Below are 20,657 nucleotides of genomic sequence, written 5' to 3'. Positions count from 1 at the left end.
AGAACAAAGGGCAGAGACAGCAGCAGGTCCAAATGCTACACAAAGAGCATCAAAGAAATGTTTGGGAATTGCAAGACAGATGGTCCAAGTCTAGCCAAATAAAGATCCTGGAACATGGGCAACAGGAGAAGAGAGGCTGTGGGGGCAGGGCAAAGAGTGACAGTGAGAAAACAGGCCAAATCGGTGGCACATCCATCATCTCCTTACGCAGGCAGGCTGGCTGGATGGCCAACAGGACCAAGGAACAAACGTGGGTCGGTGAAAAGCGATGGCCTGGGGATCAAAGGCAGTCTTCTACCGGAAGTACTTGCTTAAATGATGGATTTCGCTAGCTCATGATCATGCCAACTGCTCTGTCTTTTTTCCAAACCAACTCATCTTTCAGGATCCCACAAGATTTCATCCAAGCCAACACAGCACCATCTCCCTCTTCCTCTACACTCCTTAATCACTGATCTGAATTACTCATTCTGACCCTTAATCACCTGGGTTCCTACCAAAACGACCTACAAGTGTCAGAGTGCACTGACTCTGTGCAAAGCAGCGGCCATAGAGAATACAGAAAACGTTAAGACAGCTTCTGCCCTTAAGCCTCTCAGAACACAGCTGAGGGTGAAGAGAGATACACACAGAGAAAGATATCATTTATAGTTCTGCTGATAAGTAGGAGCCAAAGAGACAGAAGAAGAGTAAAGGTTAGAGAATGCTGGAAGAGCTAGAATGTGAGGAGGCCTTGAGAGATGAAGAGGATTTTGATATACAGAGGAGACAGATATACGAGAAGAAGGATTCTGCGTGTAAGGGAAGGGGTGAGTATGGGCTGCACACACAGAGAACAGACTGGAAGAGCATGTTGTTCTATATTAATTGACTACCTTAAAATATATATATATATATATATATTTATCCACTGAGAAGAAGAATTGTCCTTTATGGAAATACTAAGGAAGGAAAAGTCTGCATTGTTATGGCTTGGCAGATTTCAAGTTTAAAAAATTCCCTGGTGGTCCAGTCATTAAGACTCGGCTCTTTCACTGCTGGGTGCTAAGGTCCATCCCTGGTCAGGGAACTAAGATCTCACTTGCCTTGGAGCAACTAAGTCCAGGAGCTGCAACTACTTAAGCCCACGCACCCTAGAGTCCGTGCTCCACAACAAGAGAAGCCCCTGCAACGAGAAGCCGGAGCGCCGCAACTGGAAAGTAGCCCCCGCTCGCCACAACTAGAGAAAGCCTACATAGCAATGAAGACCCAGTGCAGCCAAAAATAAATAAATCAATAAAATGGTTTTTAAAATTTAAAAAAAAAAAAAAAAGGAATTACTGTTCAAGCTTTTGCTATCTGGCTGAAAATGCCAGTGTTGGAGAATTTGGTACCACAGTTCAACAAGAAAGTGGGGTTGGTTGGCAATGGCTTTAGTACCCAGCGGAAAAGACGGAAACACACAACCTGCCACCTCTCATGGACCTCTCCCTTCCTGGGAGGGATCAACTGCTGACCTCCGGGCGAGGAGGTTTCCCAAATGCTCCGGCTTGCAGACTCTTATTGGCCACGTCACAAGTTAAGCCGTCCAACTTGCACCCACACAGGCTGGGTCCTCACTCTATGATTAGAGACGGCACAGGGTGGAGATTTAGGCTGGTTCACAAGCTGCCAGGAGGGCTGACTCATTTCTGAGGCTCACGGGGCTGCTGTACCACTGGGAGTCACCTTGGGCAGAGGACACGCTCCCAGAAGGACATGGCCCTTGGGGGATGGCGCCGCTCAGTCTGGCAGACCGTGACCTGGGAGTGGTGACAGGGTTGGCATCTTATCCAACCGTTTGAAACATCGATTAATCAAGGACTACAGTTTTCTGTAGGAGTAAAAGCTTCACTTCCCAGAATTTCACAGAGGGATAAGTTTCCTTAAAAACCTCGGAAGATGCTTACCTTGAATTAATATTATACCATTTAGCAGATTCTGATCCTAAAACCCCGTCCCCCCAACAGACTCCATTTGCACAGAAGGCATCCTCGAGGTGGCTGAAGAGGACTGGGCTTCCAAAACTGGTTGCTTCGCTTGCTGCCGCTTTGGACGAAGATGAAGTAAAACGGCAGTCAGCTTTTTACCCTCCATACCACTGAATGTTGATGAGGGCAGTTAAGAGTTTAGAAACCATATTTATTAACCCTCCAGAGGAGGCGTCCCTGGAGGTGGCTCAGATAGTAAAGAAACTGCCTGCAATTCAGGAGATGACCCTGGTTCGATCCCTGACTTGAACCCTCTAGAACACGTTTTTAAGATTTTTAAAAGTCTTTATTGAATTTGTTACAATATTGCTTCTGTTTTATGTTTTGGTTTTTGGGCCACGAGGCATGTGGCATCTTAGCTCCCCAACCAGGGATCAAATCCGCACCCCTTGCATTGGAAGGTGAAGTCTTAACCACTGGACCACCAGGGAAGTCCCTAGGACACACGTTCAAAATCAAGTTGCTGTCTTAATTATACTTTATTAATAAAGCATACATAGTATCGAGTGCACTGTCACAGTGAGGGGAGCTGTGCCAGGGAGCTGGCAGAGAAAAGAAATAGTTTGAGATCAAAATTCGTAAGCAGTAAATTTACAGGATCAACAGAACAAGAAAAACTGACAAAAGTTGGCTACACTTGGAAATTTTACAGTTTCTAGAAAATGAAGCCTGGTCATGCTCCTAGATGTTGGACCTGTTTTCAGTCAACTACATATTGAGAAGGACCACAAAAGTGGATCTAATCCCAGGCAAATCCTATAAAGGAAATTAGGTTTAAAGTAGTTTAAATAAAATTAAGGCTGACTGATGGACAAAGATTGACCCTGGAGCCCTGGGAAAAGTTGAAAGAGACGGTGACTTGGCAATGCAGCCAGCCCTGCACAAAGCGGAGGCCCACCGGCCCATCCACATGTGCTGGCTCTGACACCGTGGAATAGAATCAGCTGTAGCACATGCTTCTTTTCCCTTTTTGAAGGCATGGTAGAGGCCCGAAGGGTAAACTCAACCATGATCAACAGGGGAATAGGCTGGTAATACATTCTTAGAAACTGAAAACTTCTGCTTTACGGAGTGCATGGCACATAGATGTTCCTCCCATCTGAACCAAATCAAGAGAGTTTCACATATTCTAGATTCTGAACCTTTTAGAGCTTTCAGCAATTCCTCCACGAAAGCAGAGTCTCTAACAAGAGGCTACAACCTGTCCCAAGGCTAGAGGAAGGCGGACAAATCTCTCCACGGTCTCACAGTTTTCTCGTCTTAAGTCAATACAAGAGGCCTCAGAGGCGGCAGCACTTTCCTCCTGGTCTCTTGGATAACTGAGCTGCTAGGGCAGAGACAGTACAGATGGGCAACATCCAAGGGTTAAATTACAGCTGACCACTGGCGAACTAAACACTTACTCCTAATGGCACCCACTTACGAAAACCTCACCATCTGATCCCAGAAGACAGTGAGAAACAGATAGTGACCGATGCATCCCTGTTTATCTGGTACTTTCCCAGGTTTTAGTGGGAAAGTTCCATACTCTGGGAACCCTATTAAGCCCCAGGAAAATCGGGATGTTTGGTCAGCCTAGTGACAGGACAGTAAGCCAGCTTTAGCAATTCAACTTTCTCACCTTGACAGTTTGGGTTTGGGCCACTGTCATCAAAAACACAAGCCATTTTAAGATGAAGGCCCCTGAAAAGGTGACCTCATGGGAGCTAACCACCAATCATCAGTCTCATGCTTTCTGAGTCTTTCATCTTTCAAGGACTCTCTTGCAATGTAAGTTTCTCAACAAATGTGTTCTGAAGGTCTGGTGCGTACATAATAAACCCATTAGAGTGCTCCAGATCCACTTATCAATTGTTAATGGTTTACCACAAGCATCTAAGGAAATATTTGCACAGTTCTTAAATGGGTAAAATCAGGTCAATAGAATTAAGGCTCCTGGCAATTAGGAGATTATCCTATAAAAAGGACAAAGCTTGAGTGTGCAGCCAAGAAGGAAAGGATCTAAATCTGATTTGGAATGTCTCTGTGAACAAGAAGGAATTAAGAATTTAAGCCCAAGATAATGAAATTCTTTTCAACTTTAACTCACTATAAATAAGCCGTGCTGGCTCCGGAATTTCTACCCAGGAGGGGCCCAGGGGTGGCAATGTGACCGGAAGGGAACGCGTGGAGCTGCTTTTGCACGGTTTCCTTTAAGACTGAGAAAACACCAATTGTTCACAAACAAGATTCTTGTCCTAGCTTCCCCTGTGACACCACCACTAAGAAGACACAGGAAAATAAAAAGGAGGCAAGGCAGGAAATGGAAAGGGGAGTAGGAATTTACATATTGAGCCCTTTGCTCTTTAGATCTGGAAAATAATTTCATATATTGCAACATGAGACCGATCTGAATTAGTGCTTTTCTGTTGAGTACTTCTAATTTTTTAATATGTCCTGGGTATACTAGGATACACACACACACACACACACACACACAGATATATATACATGTGTGAATGGCTTCCTTCGTGGTTCAGTGGTAAAGAATCCATCTGACGATGCAGGAGATGCAGGTTCAATCCCTAGGTTGGGAAGATCCCCTGGAGTGGGAAATGGCAACCCACTCCAATTCTTGCCTGGAGAATCCCATGGATGGCTACAGTCCACATGGTCGAAAAAGAGTTGGACATGAGTTAGCGACTAAACAACAGCAACAACATGGTATTTTTATATATAGAAAAAGGCTTTTATTTGGGATAAATAAAAGAAAAGTGAATATTACTGATAGAAAGGGAGTATGAATGCCTGTATAGAAAGGGAACTGATATTGTGTCTGAGAAGAAATAATTAAGCACAGGTGTGTAGAAACCAATAACATTTTTTGTTTCTGTTTTCTGGCCATACCACGTGTCATATGGGATCTCAGTTCCTAGACCAGGGATGCAACCCATGCCCTGCAGGAAGAACAGAGTCCTAACTACTGGACTGCCAGGAAAGTCCCTCAAAATTTTTTTTTCACAATGAAATGGTTTTAAAATAAATGATCTTTTGAAAATACCTCCAACAACAGAGTCTCAGAGAAGTAAATCTTTCGATGTTCATTAACCCAGGCTAATGAATGACCACTGGCAGGAAACTAAAGATAGGGACTAATTACGATGAGAACAACATTTCCATGGGATTCTTGTTTGGAGTCTACTCTCGTGAATGAGGAGATAAATAGAAAAAAACAAAACAAAACAAAACACAGAAGACGAACCCACTACGATCCATGGAAAGGTCACAGGGTTTCTGCTGTTGTTTGATGAGTGTCTGAAGCAGCTTCAAAGAGGAAGTGCTCAGAAAGGGTACCATTGGCAGAGATGAGTCAGCTACTATTTTTGGCTTGGTGCTGAAATGGGTGTGATCCTCTACTCCAAGTTTCAGGTGTCTCTCAAACCCATGGAGAATAATAAAATCCAGAGCTTATTAATACAGGCAGCAGTGGGTTACAGAAGGAAGCTATTACCTTTTTTGCCTCTGGGGAAGAAAGGACCCACAAGCATATGGTTGATGATTTGATCTCACTGTGTCCCTTCACTAGACTGTGTAGGGCTTCACAGATGTCTCTTGCATCTAATAAAAACACCTCGGTCATCTGTTTTTAGGCTTGCCTTTTAGCTAAGCGCTCCATCACATTCCTCTTAAAAGCCTTCATCTTCAGCTCTACCACGATCCATACTGACGAGCCCACTAATGAGTGAAAAAGTAGACGCCTGGCTTCTCACAGGGAATGTATGCATTTTAATAACAGCTTCCAGAGACAGGGCACCTGCTTCCTGTCTTCACTTTCTAAACCAGGGCTGGTGATGGGAACTACAAGGGTAGGGTGGAGGCTGCAAACTGCCTTTCTGGATATACCTGGGTTTGCCCTGACTTAAGACCAAACACGGAGAAGGCAATGGCAACCCACTCCAGTACTCTTGCCTGGAAAATCCTATGGACGGAGGAGCCTGGTAGGCTGCAGTCCATGGGGTCACGAAGAGTTGGACACTTACTGAGCGACTTCACTTTCACTTTTCACTTTCATGCATTGGAGAAGGAAATTGGTAACCCACTCCAGTGTTCTTGCCTGGAGAATCCCAGGGACGGCAGAGCCTGGTGGGCTGCCGTCTATGGGTCGCACAGAGTCGGATGTGACTGAAGCGACTTAGCAGCAGCAGCAAGACCAAACAACCAATCCATCCTCTTTCAGAGACAGCACAGTGACTTCCTAATAAGCAAAACTTGGTCAGAGCTGAGAAAGTGTTAGTCACTTAGTCGTGCCCAACTCTTTGCAACCCAATGAACTGCAGCCCACCAGGTTCCTCTGTCCAGGGGATTTTCCAGGCTAGGACACTAGAGTGGGTTGGCATTTCCTTCTCCTGGGGATCTTCCCAACCCAGGGATTGAACCTGGGTCTCCTGCACTGCAGGCAGATTCTTTACTGACTGAACTACGAGGGAAGCCCTAAGCTCAGAGCTGAAGGTACACCTGATTCCCTGAAGTGCCCTTGAGCAGCACTGATTGCTTAAGCTGGAGTGGGAAACCAAACCAAACCAAAATGGGAACATCCCTCAACTACACCTGTCTATGGAAAACAAGTGGCAGAAGAGCATTACACTTAAGACTTAGAATGGCTTGGAATCCTGTTCTGTCTGGTCAAGACTATGGATCCTGATTTGGGGTACATATACTCCACTGGTGAAGAAAAGAGACAGGTACAAACCTCTATAGAATAAGACTGTTGTTGTTTATCACTAAGTCATGTCCAACCCATTGCCCATTTCTTTTTTGACCCCATGGACTGTAGCCTGCCAGGCTCCTCTGTCCGTGGGATTCTCCAGGCAAGAATACTGGAGTGGGTTGCCATTCCCTTCTCCAGGGGATTTTCCCCTACCCAGGGATCAAACTCACATCTCCTGCATTGGCAGGCAGATTCTTTCCCACTGAGCCACCAGGGAAGCCCTGCAGAAAACGATGAAATATGTTAAATGGACACAGAAGCTACATGCTGGGGAAACTCGGACAGGAAGAAGGAAGAGGGGGCTCATTCTGACTGAAGAGGAGCTGAGGGTAGTCAGGCAAAGTTTCTCAGAATAGAAGCTATTTAAGTTTTTTCTTTTTTTATGACATACTCAAAAAAGAAAAACCTATTTATTTGGTTGCACTAGTTCTTAGTTGTAGCGTGTGGGATCTAGTTCCCCAAACAGGGAATTTGGCCCCCTGAATTTGGAGCTCAGAGTCTTAGCCACTGGACCACCAGCGAAGTTATGCTAGTTAAGTTTTTCTTGCAGGGTGAGGAGGCTTCTTGGTGGAGAGAGAGAAGAGATTTGGGGGAGCCAGGGACGAGTGCCTAAGGGGCAGGCACTTAATGGGCAATGCAAAATGCCATGGGTGGTGAGGCTGGGATAGGCTAGGGTCACAGTGTTGCACTCTGGGTGCTGGCCTGCTTAAAGAACCCAACTCAAGTGGCATAGTGACAAAGTGGGTCAGAGGCAAGAGGTGACTTGGGACATTCCTGTAAAGCACAGGGGAGTGGCAGTTACACAGGTGAATATATATGCAAAAGGCCCTGAGCTGTATACTTAGGGTTTGTGTATTTTACTATATGTAAATGACAGCTCAACAAAGTCCTTAAAAAAACAAAAGTCCAAGGGGTCCAGTGTCCCCTTGTCCTAGAGCAAAGGGAGTGAGAATGGTTAGGAGTGGGCAGACACACAAGAAAACCCTTCTCTTTGGGTTCCGGTCCTTACCTGGTCACTAGGGCTCCCAACCCAGGGTCCTTCTAAGAAAGTCTTTCAGTGCTTGTGACGATGCAGTGGTCCTAGACTCAGAGGATGATAGTGCTGAAAGGGCACCGCAGGAGAACGGCCAGTTTCATTTTATTCATTTATTTTTACTTAATTTATCTTCTTGGCTTAACTAACAGAAATTGTTTCTCACAATTTTAGATGATGAAAGACCAGGATCAAGGTGTCAGCCAATCTGCTTCCTGGTGAGCACGCCTTTCCTGGCTTGTGGAAGGCCACATTCTTGCTGTGTCTGTATATGGTACAGACAGCACTGATGCTCTTCCTTTTCTTATAAGGGCACTAATCCTATCATAAAGGTCCCACCCGTATGACCTTATCTAGACCATATAATCTCCTAGAGACCCCACCTCCAAATATCATCATATAAGGAGTTAGGTCCTCAATACATGAATTTTGGGGGGACACAATTCAGTCCATAGCACAACTCATTTTCCAAACCACACTGGGATGCTTCAATCTGAGTTTGGATGGGAGAAGGGGTAGGAAACACAGCTAGAATGATGGGCTCAATCGGCCCTGTTTTTTCTCATGCATTACAATTAAAGAACTACCATCAGAAACATTCAGCCTTTTCTTCACAGCTTAAAACTAGAGATATATGTAAAGCAGAACTCTATAATATTCATCTCTTCACACCCTCTGTGACTTCTAGTCGTTGAGTCATTCACCCCAACAAAAAGCTGCGGCCTTAGAAGTCTATGTAGTGTGTGCCACATGTATAAATAAAAAAAAAAAAAAATTGATGCTTTCTTGGATAGTACTTTCTGGTCATAGCTTCATGATGAGAAGGAGCTTTGTAAGACTGCTTCATTTCACACACGAGGAAACCAAGGGCCAGAGGGCCTGTCACGTGGTCCAGGGGTCCACCTTGTTTAGAAGAAGACCTCAGTTTGCATCCTAATCCACATTTCAGATCAAGGCTTTTTCTCTGCACCACTGCTGCCAACAGCCATTAGGAAATTTGAATAGTTGACAGAATTCTGAAGCTGCTAAAAATCAAATGTTAGAAGATATGTAGCAGTGTGGATGAATGTCCATGGCATACTGTTTTGTTTTTTGTTTGTTTTTAAATTTTTTGGCCACACCATGCGGCCTGTGGAATCTAAGTTCTCCTGCCGGGGATCGAACCCTCAGCTCCTGCGTTAGAAGGGTAGATTCTTAACCAGTGGACTGCCAGGGAAGTCCCCATGGTATGCTAAGTGTTAAAGCAGGTTACCAAATGCTACATATGCCCCTGATTTTGTTGGAGGAAATGATCTGCAGCAGCAAAAACCCTGCAGGAGTGATGACCAACATAGTGATGTGTATCCCCAAGGAGGAGACTCACAGATGATTTCTGTGTTTCACCTTATTCTCCATTTAAAAAAAAAAAATGAACATGCATTAAATTTTTTATTTGAGGAAAAAATGGAGATCTGTATCACCATCTAAATTTTCTCATAATCCTGATTTGAGCTTTTTAGTCTGCCTGTTTCACTGAAATCGAACATGTTTTGAGAAAAAAAATTGAATCACTAGGTAAATATTGACCTGTTGCTAAGTGAACAAGAGACGTATCACCTGACCTTAGAAAAGTTTCTCTCGAGACATTGAAAAATTCATTTCTGATGTATCTTTGGCTAGGTGATCTCAAGACAGACTTAAAAACTGACTTTAATGCTGAAAAGAGGGGGAAAAAAATCCCTGTTCTCCTAACATGTTTTCACTGTTCACCTTTCACCGACTTTTTTTTTTTTCCTACACCAGAATATCAAAAGGCTATGTCCGTGATTTTGCACATAAGTCATAATTAACTGGCTGCTTTCCGTCAGGGTTACTGAATAACCCCATCAGCTTGTTTTAAATCAGTTAAGTGAAATTTTTAGCCGAGACAGTTGTTTGTAAAGGCCGTAGACAGGCTTCCTGTAGGAAAAAAAAATCTTCAAAGTCCCGGGAGAAGCACTTTTACCCCTAACAGATAAGCTTCCTGAGCTTGGCTTCAAACACACGGAAGGCTGTTGCCAGAAAGGCCACACAGAGAAAAAACATCAAGGCCACCGGCTTCCGACAGTGATTAAAATAGCGAGAGGGTCATGCAGGAATCAGAAGGCCACTCCAGGGCTAGCCCAGCTAGAGACTTTTGTCTCGGACTGGCCCCTTACTGCTCTCTGCCTCCCGTCCCTCGCCTGCACCCTGAGAAAGGTCACTGTTCCCCCTCCCTGTGGACAAGAAAGGAGCCAGCTGTGGGGTCACAGACTTGGGTCCAGGCTCCCCCTCTACTACTCCTCATCTCCCCATCCTTAAAATGCGAGGAAAACAAATCCAACCTTGAAGTTACATAGGTTCATCGAGAAAGTGTACAGGAAGAAGAAAAAGCAAAGAGAAATTGTTGGATGTATGTCTCCAGGCTGTTTTTCAAAGGAAACTGAGAAACCAGGTTAGGAAAAACCCTGCCAAAAATCAGTTTAAAAAAAAAAAAAATGCTTTGAACAATTAGTGTGAAATCAAACCTAGGAGACTCAAGAGACTCGGGTTTGATCCCTGGCTTGAGAAGATCCCCTGGAGTAGAAAATGGCTACCCACTCCAGTGTTCTTGCCTCATGGACAGAGAAGCCTGGTGGGCTAGAGTCCATGGGGTTGCAAAAGCGTCAGACAAGACTGAGCGACTGACTAACTGAAACCTTACATGATGTTTTCCAAACAGCCTAGAGGGGAGAAGCTTTCCCAGGGCTTCCTCTAATTACTCAGGAACTGATGCTGGCTGGAACTTTGTACTCATCTGCCTATAATCTCGTAGGGCTTTTAAAACCTTGGTTTTTCAAAAGCTCTCTACAAACAGAGACCCAGGAACTGGATCCAGCTGCATCCCACCCCATCTGAAAGTAGGGGATGCAAATGTTCCTTGCCAGTTCAGATGAGTGAATTATCTAAATTAAACATGGAAGAAAAATGCCGGATGATTTTGAAAACACACCAACGCTGTGCACACTCCTCAGAGAGCAGAGTTTCCACGGCAAACACTGCTTACTAAAACACCATGCCCTTGATCATAGCTGTGGAGGCCACTATGACGTAGAATCCCCTCAGCAGGGGCGGGTCCAAGTTCACCGCGATTTATATTGTATATGGCAGTTCACAGGTATTAGGCAATATAACTGAGCTATAAGTCTCTTTCAGCTTGATTACAACTTTTTAGGGTCACGACATTATAACTAACAAGCCAACTGTACACAGACACCCAAAATACCCATAGCCCACAGCTCTTTACCCGTGGCTGTGGAAATGAGCTAGACAACCAAAGAGGACAAAGCAAGAGCCCAGACTCTCAGGTGTCTCTGCTGCCCATCTGTTCTTCGAAGAGAGTCATTCAGGGACTTCCCTGGTGGTCCAGTGGCTAAGACTCCGTGCTCCCAATACAGAGGGCCCAGGTTTGATTCCTGGTCAGGGAACTAGATTCCACATGCCTCAATGAAGATCCTGTCAAATATGTCTCCTGGAAACAGCATGTGTGGTGTGGAACACAGATTCTGTCTCTTTCACAACTACTGTTTTACTTCTGTCAGAAGCTATGCTCACCCCTGTCACCTCCAGAACACAGAGCTGGGGCTTCTGCAGGGAAATCTGGTTCACTTGGAATGAAAAGACGCTTACTCCTTGGAAGGAAAGTTATGACCAACCTAGACAGCATAATAAAAAGCACAGACATTACTTTGTCAATAAAGGTCCATCCAGTCAAGGCTAAGGTTTTTCCAGTGGTCATGTATGGATGTGAGAGTTGGACTATAAAGAAAGCTGAGTGCTGAAGAATTGATGCTTTTGATCTGTGGTGTTGGAGAAGACTCTTGAGAGTCCCTTGGACTGCAAGGAGATCCAACCAGTCCATCCTAAAGGAGATCAGTCCTGGGTGTTCATTGGAAGGACTGACGCTAAAGCTGAAACTCCAATACTTTGGCCACCTGATGCGAAGAGCTGACTCATTTGAAAAGACCCTGATGTTGGGAAAGATTGAGAGCAGGAGGAGAAGGGGATGACAGAGGATGAGATGGTTGGATGACATCACTGACTCAATGGACATGGGTTTGGGTGGACTCTGGGAGTTGGTGATGGACAGGGAGGCCTGGAGGGCTGCAATTCATGGGGTCTCAAAGAGTCGTACATGACTGAGTGACTGAACTGAACTGAACTAGAATGAAAACCTTCTCTTAGAGTGGATTCTCTTAGCTAATGTATATTTTTCCAGGTACCCAAGAAACCTATGCTTTTTTTTTGCTCATTAATTATTTGGGGTCAGGAAAACTTCCATCTTAGAACTGGCCTCAGGTGGTAAAGAATCTGCCTGTAATGCAGGAGACCTGGGTTCGATCTCTGGGTTGGGAAGATCCCCTGAGGAAGGAAGAGGCAGCACACTGCAGCATTCTTGCCTGGAAAATCCCACAGAGGACCCTAGTGGGCTACAGCCAATGGGGTTACACAGAATTGGAAACAACTGAGTCCGCACACATGCAAAATACTATCCAAGTTTTCTGCATCTACCTAAAAACAATAACAGTTTTCTGCAAAGTCCTTGACATGGTTGATGACACCACACTGTGGAAGAAGGGATGACTTTGGGCAACAAAGATCTGAGTCCGTCCCCTACCCACCAGGATTCAAGTGCCAGACTCCTACAGAGATGGTGGCTATTTTAACATCAGTGACACTATTTTACATAGATGCCTTGAGGACCCATGGTGAAAAGGTTCTTCTTTGAACAGTGTAATGACAGACAGATCAGCAATCAGGTGTACAGGTGGGTTTGACGTCTACTCACTCTTTGGTCAGGAGAGGACAAGACTTGAGTAGGAAGCGTGAGAGCCCCGAGTCCTGGAAGTAGAGGTCGGGCGGAGCTGTGGGGCTCTTCAGGTTCAAACACCGGACGATCACGTACAGCACGGCAGCCACCGCGGCCAGCTTCACCCCATCAAATACGGCCGGGAGCTCGGAGGTCTCCATCATGGCATTCATCTTGATCTGGGGAGCAGGGGTACAGGTGGGTTTAGAAGCATGTGTAGAGGGAAGAGCCCACCGCACAGAGACAAAGCCAGTGGGAATGGTGACGATCCAGAAGGGCCCACAGAACCCACCTTGACTAATTCCTATCGGTGCCCTTACAGCCGCCAATGAACTGGCAACAACCCAGGTCACAAAAATCCTGAGCACTGATAAACTGGGCTGGGTGTTGGCTTTCAAACTGTGGTGCTGAAGAAGATTCTTGAGAGTCCCATGGACTATAAGGAAATCAAACCAGTCAATCCTAAAGGAAATCAATCCTGAATGTTCACTGGAAGGACTGATGCTAAAGCTGAAGCTCCAATCCTTTGGCCGACTCATTGAAAAAGACCCTGATGCTGGGAAAGATTGAGGGCAGGAGGAGAAGGGGGTGACAGAGGATGAAATGGTTGGATGGTGTCACAGACTCAATGGACATGAGTTTGAGCAAACTCTGGGAGATAGTGAAGGATAGGGAAGCCTGGGTTCTGCAGTCCATGGGGTCACAAAGAGTCAGGCACAACTTAGCAACTGAACAACAACAAATGAGCATTTATTTCTAAGATGAGCAAACTGGAAAATGCGGAGAATAGCGTCCTGCTGAGAGCAGGAGAGGACTTCCTGGTGGCCCAATGGTTAAGAATCTACCTTCCAACATAGGCCTAGATCTGATAGATAGAGTGCCTGATGGACTATGGAATGAGGTTTGTGACATTGTACAGGAGACAGGGATCAAGACCATTCCCATAGAAAAGAAATGCAAAAAAACAAAATGGCTGTCTGGGGAGGCCTTACAAATAGCTGTGAAAAGAAGAGAAGAGAAAAGCAAAGGAGAAAAGGAAAGATATAAACATCTGAATGCAGAGTTCCAAAGAATAGCAAGAAGAGATAAGAAAGCCTTCTTCAGCGATCAATGCAAAGAAATAGAGGAAAACAACAGAATGGGAAAGACTAGGGATCTCTTCAAGAAAATCAGAGATACCAAAGGAACATTTCATGCAAAGATGAGCTCCATAAAGGACAGAAATGGTATGGACCTAACAGAAGCAGAAGATATTAAGAAGAGATGGCAAGAATACACAGAAGAACTTTACAAAAAATATCTTCATGACCCAGATAATCACGATGGTGTGATCACTGACCTAGAGCCAGACATCCTGGAATGTGAAGTCAAGTGGGCTTTAGAAAGCATCACTATGAACAAAGCTAGTGGAGGTGATAGAATTCCAGTTGAGCTATTCCAAATCCTGAAAGATGATGCTGTGAAAGTGCTGCACTCAATATGCCAGCAAATTTGGAAAACAGCAGTGGCCACAGGACTGGAAAAGGTCAGTTTTCATTCCAATCCCAAAGAAAGGCAATGCCGAAGAATGCTCAAACTACTGCACAATTGCACTCATCTCACATGCTAGTAAAATAATGCTCAAAATTCTCCAAGCCAGGCTTCAGCAATATGTGAACCCTGAACTTCCTGATGTTCAAGCTGGTTTTAGAAAAGGCAGAGGAACCAGAGATCAAATTGCCAACATCTGCTGGATCATGGAAAAAGCAAGAGAGTTCCAGAAAGACATCTATTTCTGCTTTATTGACTATGCCAAAGCCTTTGGCTGTGTGGATCACAATAAACTGTGGAAAATTCTGAAAGAGATGGGAATACCAGACCACCTGATCTGCCTCTTGAGAAATTTGTATGCAGGTCAGGAAGCAACAGTTAGAACTGGACATGGAACAACAGACTGGTTCCAAATAGGAAAAGGAGTTTGTCAAGGCTGTATATTGTCACCCTGTTTATTTAATTTATATGCAGAGTACATCATGAGAAACACTGGACTGGAAGAAACACAAGCTGGAATCAAGATTGCCGGGAGAAATATCAATAATCTCAGATATGCAGATGACACCACCCTTATGGCAGAAAGTGAAGAGGAACTCAAAAGCCTCTTGATGAAAGTGAAAGTGGAGAGTGAAAAAGTTGGCTTAAAGCTCAACATTCAGAAAACCAAGATCATGGCATCTGGTCCCACCACTTCATGGGAAATGGATGGGGAAACAGTGGAAACAGTGTCAGACTTTATTTTTCTGGGCTCCAAAATCACTGCAGATGGTGACTGCAGCCATGAAAGTAAAAGACGCTTACTCCTTGGAAGGAAAGTTATGACCAACGTAGATAGCATATTCAAAAGCAGAGACATTACTTTGCCAACAAAGGTTCGTCTAGTCAAGGCTATGGTTTTTCCTATGGTCATGTATGGATGTGTGAGTTGGACTGTGAAGAAGGCTGAGCGCCGAAGAATTGATGCTTTTGAACTGTGGTGTTGGAGAAGACTCTTGAGAGTCCCTTGGACTGCAAGGAGATCCAACCAGTCCATCCTAAAGGAGATCAGCCCTGGGATTTCTTTGGAAGGAATGATGCTAAAGCTAAAACTCCAGTCCTTTGGCCACCTCATGCAAAGAGTTGACTCATTGGAAAAGACCCTGATGCTGGGAGGGATTGGGGGCAGGAGGAGAAGGGGACGGCAGAGGATGAGATGGCTGGATGGCATCACTGACTCCATGGATGTGAGTCTGAGTGAACTCCGGGAGTTGGTGATGGACAGGGAGGCCTGGCGTGCTGCGATTCATGGGGTCGCAAAGAGTCGGATACGACTGAGCGACTGATCTGATCTGATCTGATCTGCACATAGGCAGTGCAGGTCCAACCCCCCTGATCTAGGAACTAAGATCCCACATGCAGTGTGGCAGGACCAAAAGTGTAAAAAAGAAATAAATAAAACCTCATGAGAGCAGGAGAAAGAAGTCCAGCTGGAAAGGCACATGGGGACCAGGAGACTAGCTTTGATTTCTGTTACCAGGCAGCCTTGACTTCCTGACTTCACCTGCACCTGGTACCCTGGCCAGGCATCAGGTGTCGTGTTTACAGCCTTGGACAGATGTGAGATGGGACTGCTGTGGCCACCAGGTGTGGCTGTCATGCCTGTGGGCCCCACCTTTGTTTCCAGAGCAGGAAGAGCCTGATTCAGCCACCTGCTCCCTTGGAGGCAGTCCTGGCGCTGGAGTCAAGTTCAGACTAAGCCCAGCTCGCAGAGGTCTTTACACCTGGGAGTCACGGGCAATGTGAAATGGAACTTGGTCACTTTTTCCCCCCACTGAAGGCAACTGCTTACAGTCATTAGTCTCCAAAATTGGGCTAAAAGTGGACTACCATTCAACTGCTAGACCAAAATTTAAAACTGGAGTATGGAAAATATACACGCATATCTAGTTTTTCATCTTTTCAGGTAGCTTTATCTTGTACACAAAACACACACACACACTCACATACATCCCTCTAAACTTTAAAAAAAACAGACATCAACAACAATAACAAAAATCCAGTCTTTTCCTCGCTGCACTGCAGGAGATCAGAACATCAGCTGTTACCTTCAAAATCAGGGAAACCACAAGCTAACAAAAAGAAGAAAATGGTAACTCCTGGCAGCCAAGGTCGCTATGGCAACAGCTTCCCCTGGAATGGTTTTAAGTAGTCTCTGCTGAAAACAGCAGGACAACCCCAGTGGCCAGCGGTACAGAGAAAAGAGGCAGGACGAAACGATCTCTCAAAAATGTGTTTGGGGCAGAACCAAACGAACTCATCTGAGACCGACGGTCAGGCCAGAGAGGTCTTGGAAGTCCTTTGCTAAAATCGAGGCATCTGTGGCAAATACAGGGCAGACCATGTCTGGCAGGGGCTCCAACTGAGTGAGGAAAGGCAATCAAAAGATCCCACAAATATGATATCACTCATATGTGGGATCTAATTTTAAAAAAGAAACAGATAAACTTATTTACAAAACAGAAGCAGACTTAAAGGTATTGCAAACAAACTGATGGTCACCAAACGGGAAATGTGAGTGGGGGAGGGATAAATGAGGAACTTGGGATAAACACACACACACACACACACACTATATATAAGATAACCAACAAGGACATACTGTATAGCACAGGGAACACGACTCAACATTCTGTGACAACCTATATGAGAACACAATCTCAAAAAGAATGTATGTATACGTATAACAGAATCACTTTGCTGTACACGGGAAACTAACACGACGCTGTAAATCAACTATAGTCCAACTGAAGAAAAAAGAACCCGGTTCCTTAACTCACCATCAGGGCAAGAAAATACTTTTTTTAAATTTATCTGGTTTAGAATCAAGGCTAGACCTCAGAATATACTTCTTAGCTGCATCAACCTTTGACCTTTTATGAGCTGACGGTTTCCTTAAAACTTAACTTCTGGGGTCATGTCTCTCAAAAGCTGTTCCCCAAACCTTTAAAACAAGGATTCTTTTAACTTGGGGTCCGTAGGTCCCCTATGGGTTTCTGGGAACTTCCTGGAATTATGTGTGAAAGTGTGCGTGTTTGTACAGTTTTCTGGGAAGAGGGCTTGCAGATAAGATCAGATTCTCCAGGGGGCCTGTGACCTAAACAAGCACACAGCACCACACTCAGAGTTGCTCTGGTGGTCCCACCTGTGTCCTTGTCCCTCACATCTCCAGAACCCTGCCACCTGCCAGTCAAACCAACTCAAAACAAATATCCAAGATGACATGGCTTGCTATTTACTGAAGTATAGTTGATTGAAATAGTGTTGTCTTAATTTTCATAGAGACTTTTAAGTGTAGTGAGTGGGGGGCCGAAACCAAAATCTAGGAGGATTTCCAGTTTTTCTGGCACGATGCTGGTGATATGAAACTGAAATAGACATCCTCCTTGTCCTCTTAATCGCAAAGAGAGGAGAAGGTGGCACTGGGTCGCTTGACCAGTTTTCTGGCTGATCTAGAGTAGACACATTGAATTAAAAACATAAAATAAGTCCCTCCACCCCCACTTTCACTCACCACTTACGAATGTTGGGAAGGTAGGGAGAAGAGGCAAAAATAAGAGTTTCGCCAATACATACCTACGTCACCAGTTCCTCTCTGCTGCAAATACAAACTGATCTTGAAGAAGAGTTGAACAGCTGGGCTGGTCAGGTCAGATCTCTTATTCGATTTAACCTAAAAGCTGAAAAGATTGGATAGTGGCATTTTACAGGTTGAGAAAGAAGCAATTTAATTGAAATATAAGCATAGTCTAAGTTTTTCTGCGTTTAAAATCGTTAGGAAAAAAAACCCAAAAACTATTTCTTTAATTAACATATGTGACACACTCTTGGCCAGACCTGCTGGGGGAGATCTTGGTGAATCCAGACTGGCGGGCTCTGTGGTTTCCAGGACAAGTTATCTGCTGCATTCACAACTCTGGCTAATGTAAACTCAAGCTGCTTTTGTCCTTTATCTCATAACATCATTTTCAGAGATACCCGACGATGACAAGGATCATCTCTGTGTGACTGATGAAATAATTTAGCTGGGTTTAGGTCGAGATAGCAGGCAGCTGACTTGTTTCATCTCTTCCAAATATACGGAAACGACAGAAAAAATAGGAGCTGAGACAAGTAAAAGGGCACAGATGGGCTCAAAAACGCAGTTCCAGAAATGGAACAGAACTGAAAGTAACGAGTGGGGAGCCATAACACCTGCCAGATCTGGGCCACACTGCGGGCTGGAGGCTGGCTGTGCTGGGCCATCCAGGGCTGAAACGCTCACCGTGAGATGGGGAACCAGAGCCGGGCCCTCTTGGTTAAAGACCCATGGCTTCCAAAGCAGCAGAGGAAACAAAAAGAGAAACAGGGAGAGGGAGAGACAGCAGTGTTTACAGAGCACCATCTAGGTGCCGAGCTCCCCTTATATTTCATGTAAAATGCGTCCTAATGCTTTTAAGAGTACCTCTGAGGTAGGTACTATTATTATTCCATTTTACAGATGAGAAGACTCTTCAGAGTCCCTTGGACTGCAAGGAGATCAAACCAGTCAATCCTAAAGGAAATCAACCCTGAATATTCATTGGAAGGACTGATGCTGAAGCTGAAGCTCCAACACTTTGGCCACCTGATGGGAAGAGCTGACTCACTGGAAAAGACCCTGATGCTGGGAAAGATTGAAGGCAGGAGAAGCGGGCAACAGAGGAGATGGTTGGATGGCATCATCAACTCAGTGGACATGCTGCTGCTGCTGCTAAGTCGCTTCAGTCGTGTCAAACTCTGTGCGACCCCAGAGATGACAGCCCACCAAGCTCCCCCGTCCCTGGGATTCTCCAGGCAAGAGCACTGGAGTGGGTTGCCATTTCCTTCTCCAATGCATGAAAGTGAAAAGTGAAAGTGAAGTCGCTCAGTCGTGTCCGACTCTTAGCGACCCCGTGGACTGCAGCCTACCAGGCTCCTTCGTCCATGGGGTTTTCCAGGCAAGAGTACTGGAGTGGGGTGCCATTGCCTTCTCCACAATGGACATGAGTTCGAGCCAACTCTGGGAGACAGTAAAAGACAGGGAAGCCTGGCATGCTACAGTCCATGAGGTTGCAAAGAGTCGGACACGACTGAGTGACTGAACAACGACAACAGATGAGGAAACTGAGCCATAGAAAACTTGAGTGACTTGCCCAAGGTCACACAGGTAGTAGGTAAAGAAACCAAGATACATATCAGGCTCCAAAGAACCTGCTTTTAACCACCACGCTGTGCTACTTGAAAAGAGGAAAAGTAAGAAAAAGAGAAACAAGAAAGAAAGTGGATGGTAGAGGAAAACACAAATGAGACACCAAGAGCCTGCAAAAATCATGAAGCTGTAACATAGTAGAGCTGGGATTCAAGCCCAGTTTTTTTCTGATTCCATCACACCCAAATGATTTAAAAAGAAAATGAAAGCCAGTTGGAGGGGAGATTCAATTAACCTTCAGAGTAGCCTTGCTCAAATTCAAATTTTTTATTATTTTTTCCTATTCTGAGACAAATTAGACACAGAGGACCAGGCTTTGTTGGGGGGTAGGGGCAGGGTACTAAGGAGCATGTCTCCAGCCACATCACAAGCCACCTGACCTTTCCAGGGCTTGGCTGTCCACTAAAAAACAAGGGATGTGCCAGATCAGAGATCTTAAACTGGCAACCCATGGGATGGCATTGCATTTGGTTGGCATTTTTTTTAATTGTATTTATTAGCTGCCAAGTTATAAACACCAGGAGATTGCAGATAAAAATCGGAATCTCTGGTTTCTCTTGAGAAGAAAAAAAAAATCCGAAGGTTTGGGAAACTGATCCAGCATTCTCACATGGCAGCAATGAATGGAGCTGAGCAGGGCTGACCCTCTAGACAGATTGTGCTCTCTCCAGGTGGCCACCGTCCCCATATGGTCCTCAGCAATGATCTCTGACCTCCTTAATCACTGATGGTACCTGAATGGTCGCTATAGGCATCCGAATGTGCAACCCTTGGGGAAAGGGTTGTTGTTGTTTAGTCGCTGAGTCATGTCCAGTTCTTTGTGATGCTAAGGACTGTAGCCCTCACCAGGCTCCTCTGTCCATGGGATTCTCCAGGCAAGAATACTGGAGTAGGTTGCCATTTCCTTCTCCAGGGGATCTTCCTCATCCAGGGACTGAACTCTCATTTCTTGCACTGGCAGGCAGAGTCTTTACCACTGAGCCACCAGGGAAGACCAAGGTCCCTACTAGCCTTGAATAAGTCTATGCTGATTGAATATTCAAAATATACACTATCAGTATATGTATGAAAGTGAAAGTGAAGTCGCTCAGTCGTGTCCGACTCTTTTCGACCCCATGAACTGTAGCCCACCAGGCTCCTCCGTCCATGGGATTCTCCAGGCAAGAATACTGGAGTGGGTTGCCATTTCCTTCTCCAATCAGTATATGTATAAATGATAAGTTAATACAAAAGAATTATGGAAA

General features: G+C 45.0%; 1 protein-coding gene across 1 annotated transcript in view; it reads right to left on the bottom strand.

Moving 5' to 3' along the window:
- Positions 1 to 20,657, bottom strand: part of ABHD2 (abhydrolase domain containing 2, acylglycerol lipase) — a 114,106-nt gene that overhangs the window by 69,280 nt on the left and 24,169 nt on the right. The window contains exons 2-3 of the mRNA XM_019983582.2: positions 17,781 to 17,884; positions 12,615 to 12,814 (exon numbers count right to left, since the gene is read on the bottom strand). Coding sequence (XP_019839141.1) covers positions 12,615 to 12,808 — 194 coding nt within the window. The 5' untranslated portion in view covers positions 12,809 to 12,814; positions 17,781 to 17,884. The remainder of the gene's footprint in view (positions 1 to 12,614; positions 12,815 to 17,780; positions 17,885 to 20,657) is intronic.

Source organism: Bos indicus, chromosome 21, assembly GCF_029378745.1.
Source record: "Bos indicus isolate NIAB-ARS_2022 breed Sahiwal x Tharparkar chromosome 21, NIAB-ARS_B.indTharparkar_mat_pri_1.0, whole genome shotgun sequence".
NCBI classification, from domain to species: domain Eukaryota; kingdom Metazoa; phylum Chordata; class Mammalia; order Artiodactyla; family Bovidae; genus Bos; species Bos indicus.
The sequence above is the reverse complement of the archived record's forward strand: the minus strand, read 5'-3'. Positions and strand labels throughout refer to the sequence as shown.